This window comes from Cyprinus carpio, chromosome A21 (assembly GCF_018340385.1).
Source record: "Cyprinus carpio isolate SPL01 chromosome A21, ASM1834038v1, whole genome shotgun sequence".
NCBI classification, from domain to species: Eukaryota; Metazoa; Chordata; class Actinopteri; order Cypriniformes; family Cyprinidae; genus Cyprinus; species Cyprinus carpio.
In genome coordinates, this window is record NC_056592.1 from 1433099 (window position 1) to 1444610 (window position 11512).

At 29.4% G+C, this 11512-nt stretch overlaps 1 protein-coding gene across 10 annotated transcripts in view; it reads left to right on the forward strand.

Annotated features, from left to right (window-relative positions):
* LOC109049766 (transcription factor 4-like) overlaps window positions 1-11512 on the forward strand; it is a 153864-nt gene that overhangs the window by 122718 nt on the left and 19634 nt on the right. For 9 of the 10 annotated variants that reach the window (XM_042778510.1, XM_042778506.1, XM_042778507.1 and 6 more), the window contains 2 exons: window positions 1270-1346; window positions 2591-2800. In XM_042778510.1, coding sequence (XP_042634444.1) covers window positions 1270-1346; window positions 2591-2800 — 287 coding nt within the window. The remainder of the gene's footprint in view (window positions 1-1269; window positions 1347-2590; window positions 2801-11512) is intronic. The other variant, XM_042778504.1, reaches the window with a different exon arrangement.

An 11512-nucleotide genomic window follows, 5' to 3' on the forward strand; every position in this document is an offset into this window, starting at 1 on the left:
ACTGACATAAAATAGAATATAAAAAATTAAACCTTATTTTATTTAAGGTAGTTGCCAAGGTAACATTTCTTATTATCAGTTAGTTTGAATAAAACTTAAAAAATGTAATAAAAATTAAACTATACACACTTATAAAACAAATCTACAAATAAAATATTATTTAAAATAATTAACAAAAACTATTATTGTAGCTCAATGTAGTGTTATTTTAGATAATATTATAGTTTTAAAAAATATTTTGAATCAGTTTTTATTTTTATATTTTCCATATTTTCAGTCATTTTAAAGTTTTAATAATTTTGTTGTGTTTTGTCATTTTTAAATATGTCTACATAGTTTTTTATTAATTAATTTATTAAATAATTTTTATTCATTTACTTATTTTATTTTTTTTCTTATTTTAAAGTTTTAATAGTTTTGTTGTGTTTTGTCATTTTTAAATATGTCTACATAGTTTTATAAATTAATTTATTAAGTAATTTTTATTCATTTACTTATTTTATTTTATTATATTCTTATTTTATATATATATATATATATATATATATATATATATATATATATATATATATATATATATATATATATATATATTAATATTTTAATTATATATAATATTAATATTTTAAATATATATATATTTTTATATATATATATACATATATACATATAGTTTTTTTATTAATTATTATTTTGTTTTTAGTTTTATTTATTTTAGTTATTTACTTTTATTTAGTTTTGGTTTAAGTTATTTTAGTACATTAAGTTAAACAAAACAACTACAGTAGCTGAAATAAAAGGTTTTTTAATTTTTTTTTATTTCAGTTAATGTTTATTTAATTTAAAGTAACAAAAATGTTTAATGTAAATATTTTAGTTTTAGTTTTAGTTAACTATAATAACCCTTTCTCAGTGATACTGAAATAACACTGTAACCAAGACCTATTATAAACTATTACACAAACCTTAATTAATCGCAGTCATTTGATAATGTTACACATGCTGAGTAGTAAAAACACTGAAATTATATTATAGTTAACTAAAACTAAAACCATATAGAATTGTTAATTGAAATAAAATAAGACGTTTACACAACAAAACACAACAAAATGATTAAAGCTGCAACTAAAAATAAAGTGAAAACACAAAATATAAAAATAAATTCATAAATAAAAACAAAAACAAAAACAGTAAAACAGTAACACTGAATCTGAACCCGAGCGCTTGGCTTGTTTTGTTAATCAGGATGTTGTTGTTTGGTCTCTTTAGCTGCCAGTACAGCCGTCTGGTCCAGAAACGGTCAGGGAGCCTCGTCCCCGAGTTACGAGCCGCCGCTGCACTCGCTGGTAAGAGATACAGACTGTTCCTGTCAGATCTGGCTTCATTTTCACTATGATGACTGCCAAAATACCAAAGTTATGTGGAGTTTATCACGTTAACACTGTAGAAGGAAGATTAGCATCAGTTTAATCAAATCAAAATGACAGAAAGCCTCTGAAGCTTCTTGAACATATTCATTTATTATCGTTTGTTTTGATAGTTATGCTTTTTAACAGTCACCATGGGTAATTTTTTTGTAAAATATGCAAAAAAATAAATAAATTTTTGCTTAACTTAGACTTAAGATCTGAGATAATGAAAATGCAGAGAAATTGATTTTTATTGTTATTTTTTCATTTTTTTATACAGCAGTTTTAACCCTGTGAAGCCTGACATAGAGTATAAAATAAGTTATAAAATCTATTAAATATTTTAAATAAAACAGTTTATTGAAACTTTTTTAAATTATTTATAAAAAATAAATATTATAAAATATTTTTAATACATTTTTAAGTATTTATAAAAATATTTATAAAATGCATAAATATTTAAATATTTTTAAAATATTATTAAATTTTTTTTTTTTTTTTTTCAAATTTATATAATTGATACATTTTATAATATTTTTTTTTTTCTAGTGTCTTATTTGCTCCATCAGGATTTTATTGCTCATATAAAACAGCTACGTTTTATTCAGAGACTCAGAATTTGTTGCAGATGCTGATATTTATAATGAAATTCTGCAGCCTGTAATGTTAATCAGTGAGATCTTTATAACAGTAGAGCAGATACTGACATAAAATGCTATAAATATCACCGGTCGCTCTGCATCTCCAATATTATGTCTCAGTAAGATTAGATGTAGAGTAAATGATCCAAACATATAATGCAGTGATTGAGAGATGAAGAAATAAAGGCTCCTCAGAAGATGTGAGATGTTCTGGAGGCTTGTGAAGATCATTCCTCCGCTGAGGAGCAGTGAAAGTAAAAGCTTCTGGAAACAAACGCTCCTCAAAAGATCCTGAGGATCAGATTTGCCAGACTCTCTAAAACATGATTGATGGAGAATCAAGTAAAGCTGAGCTGCTTCAGTCCAGTAAGAGTTCATCTGGAGATATTACTGCAGTTATTCTGACCTTTACTTGATCAAAATCACTCAAGATTTAACACGAGCTGAAGCTGATTACACTAAAAGAGCTCTGACTGGATAAAGCAGGTTTGACAGCAGAGTCTGATCATGTTGATGTTTATTGTGCGTCTCGTCCTGCAGCAGAGTCGTATCGAGGACAGGCTGGAGCGGCTGGACGATGCCATCCACGTGTTGCGCAGTCATGCGGTCGGTCCGTCCACAGCGATGCCCGGCGCTCACGCAGACATGCACGGATTGATCACTCCGTCTCACTCTCACAACGGAGCCATGGGCGGCCTGAGCGCCGGATACAGCACCGGACTGCTGCCCTCCAACAGACACTCGCTCATGGTAAGAACCGCTGACCTCTGACCTCTCGCTGTCTGGAGACACTTCCTGTGGAAAGATCTCTCTGTGTCTCTTCTTATGCGGTCATCTGTGTCTAGATCAGCCTGTTTGGATCCACTTATCATGTGTACAGAGCCACCTACCAGAGATATTACAGTTAACTACATTAAAACTAAAACCATAAAAATTACTTGAAATAAAATTGATGTTAACTGAAGTGTATATATATATATATATATATAAGAAAGAAAATGTATTTTATTTCAGCTAGTTGCCAAGGCATTTGTGTTATTTGGTTTAATAAATAATAAAAAAAATAAAAATGACTAAAAACTCTGTAGACATATTTTAAAATGACAAAAACACACAACAAAATTATTAAAACTTAAAACTAAAATTAAAGTAAAAATAAATAAAATCTAATTAAAATATTAACAAAAATTATAATAGAATATCACTGTAACAAACACCTTTTATAAAAATGTTATGCAAACCTTAATTAATCACAATCATTTGCTAATTATATGCTTGTTTAATAATAAAAACATTGAAATTATGTTATGGTAAAAAAAAAAATTAAAAAAATTGTGTTAACTGGAATTAAATAATATATATATATATAAAAAACTTTTTTATTTTTTGCTAAAACAACATTTTTTGTTTTCAGTTTAAATAAAGAATAATGAAAAATTAATTTAAAATTTTTAAAAAAGAAAAAAAAAAAAGAAAATAGGAAATGTAAAAATAAATCTACTATACATTTATATTTCAGATAGTTTCTAAGGCAACATTTCTCATTTTCGGTTAAATAAAAATGAATAAAAACAGAATAAAAATTTATAAAAAACTATGCAGACATATTTAAAAAAAACTTATAAAAATGACAAAAACACACAACAGTTAAAACTTTAACTAAAATTAAAGTAAAAACAGAAAATATAAAAATAAATCTAATAGACATATATATGTACTTCAGCTTGTTGCTAAGGCAACATTTCTCTTTTCCAGTTAAATAAAAATTCATAAAAAAAACTATATAGACATTTTAAAAAACTAAAAATCAAAAAAACTAAACTAAATTACTAAAACTTTAAAATGATAGTTAAAAGTGTTACTAAGGCAAAGAATTGTGGGTAGCGATGTTGGCTCTCCTCGGACTGTGAGTTATAAGCAGCACAGAACTGAATACAGGAAATAACAGAGAGAGGGGGAGGACAAGACTTCAAAAGGAAGATGCTGGTAATATTTTCCATGTTTAAGGCTTTTTTAAGACTTGAAACAATCCATAAAGCTTCAAACAGCTGGAGAGAATAAAGAACAGAGAGAGAATACATGAAGAAAAGAAGATATAATGCTCGTCCTACACACACACACACACACACACACACACACACGCATTTATACATAAACCGTTTCTGATGTCTCATATCTTTTTATGAAGTCATCAGAACATGGATTTCACAGGAATTATTGAAAATGAATGTTTGGCACATGCACGCACGTTTCCTTGAGAAAATGCAGAAGTTAAGTTGCTAAATGTTTTTGAACTGTGTTTTCTAGCGTTCTTGTAGTTATAAACTGTCTCTCAAAAGAGTAAATATTCAGATTGGTGTGTTTCTGATGAAGAAGTGCTCTGTTTGGTCAGTGTGTGCATGTTTCCAGTGTTAACGAGTTGGTTTTAATGGCATCAGTGAATAAAGGCAGGTGTGGGTTTGTTCAGGTGTTTGATTGGACGAGGTCCTGCATCTCTGCTCAATGTCTCACCGACGCTGCTGTTTATTTATTCACTTTACCAGTGAGTGAGTGTGTGTGTGTGTGTGTGTGTGTGTGTGTGTGTGTGTGTGTGTGTGTGTGTGTGTGTGTGTGTGTGTCTGTGGTGTGTGTGTGTGTGTGTGTGTGTGTGTGTGTGTGTGTGTGTGTGTGTGTGTGTGTGTAAGTGTGTGTTTGTTTTTGTGACATATCAGGACACAACTGTGTATAATGTCATGGGTATGTCACAGGTATTACAAGGAGAGGGCGACTTATGAGGACATAACCCATGTCCCCATTTTTCGAAACGCTAATAAATTATACAGAATGAGTTTTTTGAGAAAGTAAAAATGCACAAAGTTTCCTGTAAGGGGTAGGGTTAGGTGTTTGGTCGGGTTGGTGTACGGGCGATTTAGAATATACAGTTAGTACAGTATAAAAACCATTACGACTATGGGATGTCCCCACAATTCACAAAAAAACAAACATGTGTGTGTGTGTGTGTGTGTGTGTGTGTGTGTGTATGTGTGTGTATGTGTGTGTGTGTGTATGTATGTGTGTGTATATATATGTGTGTGTGTGTGTATATGTATATGTGTGTGTGTGTGTATATGTGTGTGTGTGTGTGTGTGTGTGTGTGTGTGTGTGTTTGTGTGTATGGGTATGTGTGTGTGTGTGTGTATGTGTGTGTGTGTGTATGTGTGTGTGTGATGGTGTATGTGTGTGTGTGTGTGTGTGTATGTGTGTGTGTGTGTGTGTGTGTGTATGTGTATGTGTGTGTGTGTGTATGTATATGTGTGTGGTTGTGTGTGTGTGTGTGTGTGTGTGAGTGTGTGACTGTGTGTATGTGTGTATGTGTGTGTGGTGTGTGTGTGTGTGTGTGTGCTGTGTGTATGTGTGGTGTGTTGTGTATGTGTGTGTGTGTGTGTGTGTTGTGTGTGTTATGTGTGTGTTTGTGTGTATGTGTGTGTGTGTGTATGTGTGGTGTTGGTGAGTGTGCGTGTGTGTGCTGTGTGGTGTGCCGTGTGTGTGTGGGGCACATGTAAGTACATGCGAGTGCATGCATGGAGGGTTTGTGTGTGTGTGTGTGTGTGTGTTCCCTCCTGGTGTGTGTGTGTGTGTGTGTGTGTGTGTGTGTGTGTGTGTGTGTGTGCGCGCGTTTTATAATTTTGTATTTTTCATTTTTATTAGTTACATTTTATTAGTACATTTTTTTTTCATTTTTATTAGTTACATTTTTTGATTAGTTCATTTAGCTTTATTTGCTATATTATTAGCAGATTATTCTTAAACTTTTGACCAGTTGGTGGCAGTGTTAATTTCATATCATTGATATATTATTATAGTTTTTTATGTAGATTTTATTTTATTTTTATATTTTCATTTTTGTTAGTTTTAGTAATTTTTTTTGCATATTTTTGTCATTTTTATTCGTTTTAGTTTCTTAAATTTGTGTCTATCAAGTTTTCACATTAATTTTAGTTAACATTTTAGTAATTTTGTTGTTTTTGTCTTTTTTATATATTTTTGAATCATTTTCATTCCATTTTCAATTAAATTTTAGTTCACATTTTAGTAATTTTGTTCTATTTTTGTAATTTTTAGTTTTTTAAAAATATATTTATATATCTTTTTTATTAAGTTTTAATTTTCGTTTCATTTTTATTAGTTACATTTTTGTAATATGTACATATTGTTTTTGTTAAGATTTAGTTCATTTAGCTTTATTTACTATATTATTAGCAGATTATTCTTAAACTTTTGACCAGTAGGTGGCAGTGTTATTTTCCTATCATTGATATACTATTATAGTTTTTGTTCATATTTTGAATTAAATTTATTTTTATATTTTATGTTTTCACTTTAATTTTAGTTTAAGATTCTTTTGTCAATTGAATTATTTGTAAATATGTCTATATAGTTTATATTAATTCTAATGCATTACTTATTACATATATTCTTTATATTTTACTATATTTGAACACTATATTTTAACCATTTACTCACATCAATTACACACCTAAACCTTATTACTAACCCCCATCAATTTAAACCAGAAGAACTTCTATGGAAAGCAGAAGAAGATATTGAGCTGGATGTCCATGCTGGAAGTGAATGTGTAGTTGATGAGGTGAGTGTGTGAGCTGTGTCTTTAAGAGCAGTGGAGGAACAGCTGGATGAGATCTGCTGCTGTGTCCGAGAGCTGAGCTCATGCTGAAAACAGGTGCTTACAGACGCAAACTAGCTTCTCACCGTTACATGATCCATGCACGCACTGCGGTATGGCAATTTCAGCATGCACAGATTTACTAAAGTGTGCAGGATACATGCAGAACGATGCATGTAGACCTTCCTTTTCCATTACGACAAATAAAAAATTAAGCAAGTTTAGTTTTTAATCATCTTTGAGTTTGGAAATCTGTTAAGTTTAATTCTTCATATTTATCATATAATCTTATTCTTATAGCTCATCATTCTCTGTTATTATGCAATGTGAATATATTCCTAGTGTTATTGCACATTACAAACAATCAGAAAGCATTCATTTAGCTTGTTTCTAACCAAATTTGTTTATTATTAAAAACATTTTTTTTTACACTACTCCGCAAAAAATCATTTTCTTACTTAGTATATTTCTTGTTTTCCAGTGCAAATATCTAAACTTTCTTAAATTAAGATACATCTACTTGAGATGCAAAATTACATAAGATATTAAAAGGTAATAAAAAAATCTGAAATTAAAATAATATATATATATATATTTAAAAAAAAAAGTATTTTCATTCAAAGGAAAGACAAGATTATTTTTCTGACCCACTGGCAGATATTTGTTCTTGTTTTAAGCTTAAACTGACTTGATTTTGATATATTGTACATAAGAAAATACTTTAAAAAATAAAATAATAAAAATTATATCATATAAAACTAATAAATCTTAAAAAAAATAATAAGAAAAAAAAATATTAAGAAAAAATTTTTTTAAGTGTTTAAGTATTTTTTTATTTTTTAGCTGTTTTCCCATAAAAACATCTCAAATTCCTTAAAACAAAATACATTTACTTGAGAAGCATTTCAGTTTTTCTACTTCAAAATTTAATGTTTAATTCAGTATCACTTGCCATTTCTTTGTCAAATTTACTGTCAGTTTCACAGTGAAATTGTTTCTACACCATTTTTTTATTGTAAAGCCAAAAGATGCAAACATGATAGCAAGTGTGCAAACTCATATCCAATATTTCTGTGAATAAATCATAATTTCCCCTCAGTAACACTGAGTATAAAGTCTCATCTGAACCCTGAACTGGTGTGTTTTCTGAGCGTTAGCCTCTCTTTAAGCACACGAGGCGTTTAGAAGCCGTGGATCTGATGGCTTTCAGCACGATCGACCCTCGACTGAAGATTTACTGCAGGTTCATCCTGAAAGAAGGAGCTCTGAGACACCATTACTGTGTGTTTAGAGCTCTGATGCCTCAATCTCTGCATCTGCTGCATGCTGAAGATTACTGAACATGAGATCTGGGATGAAACCGCAGTCAGAGCATCTTTAACCTGTGCTTCTCCAGACTCTCAGTATGCAATGATAAAAGTCTGATACACATGCATGTGTAATTCAGTAAGTGGCATTATAAATATGACCAGAAACATTTAGTTTCAATGCAAAAAAAAAAAATCGCATTCTCAATGAACACTTTTTTTTTTTCTAGCTAAAATATCTACAAATCATTGAAACACTTATTTAAGAAGCGTCTCTGCGTTAGATATTACGACTTGTTTTCATACTTCATTTTTTTATTCACTGCATCTTTTTAATGCAAGTGCATTTTGTTTTTATGCACTTGCAAATTATTTCACTTGTTTTTAACCTGTTTATACTTAAATCTGATGAAATGCACTCGTTTGGAAGATATCTGCTATTAAGTAATGAGTATTTGTGTAATTTTCCAGTTAAAAATATCTAAAAAATTATTGAAACGAGACGCTTGAGAAGCAGCTCTGCACAAGATATTAAGAGTAAGACTTGTTTTCTAACTTTGTTTTCATATTTTGGCAACTTCTGAGACACTGCTATAAACAAGTTAAAAATATATTTTATTTGAGAAGCAGCACTGCTTCTTTTCATACTTTGTTTTCATTCATTAATTTTCATTCTGCATATTTTTAGTATAATGCATTTTGTTTTATGGCACTGGCAGATTTTATTTCACTAGTTTTAACTCGATTATACTTAAAACAGGAAAGTTTATAATAGTAATATTTATCTATGATTGAAACCAGGTAAATTTACTTGAGAAGCAGCTCTGCGAAAGATAATAACAGTAAGACTTGCTTACTTAGTTTTAATTCACTGCGTCTTTTTAATATAAGTGCATTTTGTTTTATTGCACTTGCAAATTATTTTACTTGTTTATATTCATAACGTGAAAACTCGTATTAACTGCTATAGACAAATTTAAATATTTTATGCAGTATTGCTTCTGAAGTTCTGCAAATCACTTGAAAAGTGTGTGTTGCCCTCTAAAGCAGTTTAAGGTTTATAACTGAGTGAAGCCCGACGTGGTTTTTCTCAGCCTGAGGAAATGCTGTTTTGGGCCAGCCATGACTACAACACAGGAAACAGCAGTGTGTGTGTGTGTGTGTGTGTGTGTGTGTGTGTGTGTGTGTGTGTGTGCGTGTGCGTGTGTGTGCGTGTGTGTGTGTCTGGAACTCACAAAGACGCACTATTTGCTGCTCAGACACCCCTCTCATATCGCCGTGGAAACGCAGCCTTACAGAGAGCACTTTGTCATCACACTTTTACACACACACACACACACACACACACACTGTGTTCATCAGCTCTCCGGCGCCCCCTACTGAAGCAGATCCATATCCATCAGAAACTGTTTGACACACACATGCTCACATGAGAGAAAAAACATCTCTTAATGGAACAATTTTTACATTTAATTATTTCTTTTTAAATGTAGTTGTTTTAAAAGTGAAGCATTATAATGAATTATAATATTTTATAGTGTTATATTATTTTATTATATTGTTACATTTTATATAAATGTTACATAATTTTACAAATTTTATTTAAAATGTTACAATTTTATATCATTTACATAATATCGTTTTATAGCAGAATCTTGAAAGATTTGTACTTTATCATTAAGAATTTGTTTTTGTTAAAAAAGACAAAAAATGTTTAGACAATAATCCCTCAAAAGCTCTCATGAATTTTTTTTTTTTTTTTATTTGACAATCAATTTGACACTCTAAATTGTTAAACAGCTTCTGTGAGATCAAAGTGTTTATTTCTTTAATAAAAATACTCGATCCTGTACACCTGTGAGAAGACACAAGAACCAGAACCAGAGCACCCAGGAGGGAGATCAAAAAAAAGCACAGCAGAAAAATATAAGTGTGTGTGTGTGTGTGTGTGTGTGTGTGCATGTTTGTGTGTGTGTGTCTTTATCATCACTGGAGTTTCAGAGAGGAATAACAAGGACAGTCGAATAATCGCCCAGCAGCTAACTTTTAATAAATACACATACACTAATTACACTTATAATTTTTTACCTAAAATTTTTGTTCATAATAATTTTTATTATTTTAATTTGTAATATTTTTATTGCTTATTTTATGCTGTCTTTAATATTTTTATTTGTATAATTAATATATTATTTATTGTTTACTTCAACTTTAGTATTTATTTTTTGTTTATTTTATGCTTAGTCTTATGCAGTATGTTTAAATTTCTATTTTTATTTATCAATTATTTATTACTTAATCTTAACTTAACTTTATTTCCATTCAATTCATAGTCCAATCCTATTTTTTGTTTTATATTCAAAACTTATGTTTGATATTTTAGTATTTATAATTTAATTTTCATTTTATCTTTAAGATTTTATTTTATTAATAGTCTTATTTAATTTTTTTTATTTTGTCTTATTGTTGATTTTATGCTTATGTTTGATATTTTAGTATTATTTGTTTATTAGATTTTTTACTATATTTTTTATCATTTATTTATTTATTATTATTTTCTGTGTATCTTAATTTTTTTATTAATTATTGCTTATTTATTGGATTTTGTTTTTTAATATTGTTATTTTTAGCAGAAAGGGCTTTAAATCTGATTCTATGAGTTTCTCTGACAGGGTCTGATTGTTTAAAGCGAGTTCCCGTCTCTCTGACCCTGTCGCCCGTGACCCCGTGACCTCTTTATTTCCCAACACCATTACATTAAAATGTTTAAAACCCCTCTCCTTCCCCCTCCCCCCCTCCCTCGTCTCTTCTGCATTATATTCTTGTACCATCTTTCCAGCTTTTGTTTGGACCGAAGCGGTTTATTTTTAGGACTGTAACTCTGTCACTCTATTGTTTGGCTGTTTTATGGATGGATATTTGATTTGGATCATAACCTTGAGATCACATAAACACACAAACATGCATTTGTATTTTTTCACAAATTTGAATTTAAAATGTGTCTAAACATACATTTTTTGATCACGATCTCACTCCAAAACATACATCAAAATAATCAATATTCTAACCCAATAATTTATTCCAACAACAACCTCCAACAACAAACCAATTTAAATTTTAAATTAAATATTATTATATTTTATTTTTAACTTTATTTTTACCTTTAACATTTTTATTATTTATTTTGTTTCAACTTTTTATACTTTTTTTATTTATACGTTTTATTTGTATTATTTATTTTATTTTATCTTTCATATTTTATTGTTTGTTTTATGCTCATCTTTGATATTTTTACTATTTATTGTTTATTCATTTGTTTTATTTTCTTTAACATTTGTATTTTTAGAATTAGTTTGTTCAATTGTTTATTGTTTATTTTATGTTTAATATCTGCCAGTGGGTCAAAAAATAATAATTTAATAATAAATAAAAAAAAGTTATTTTTCTGGCCACACTGACAGATATTTGTTCTTGTTTTAAGCAAAACATCAT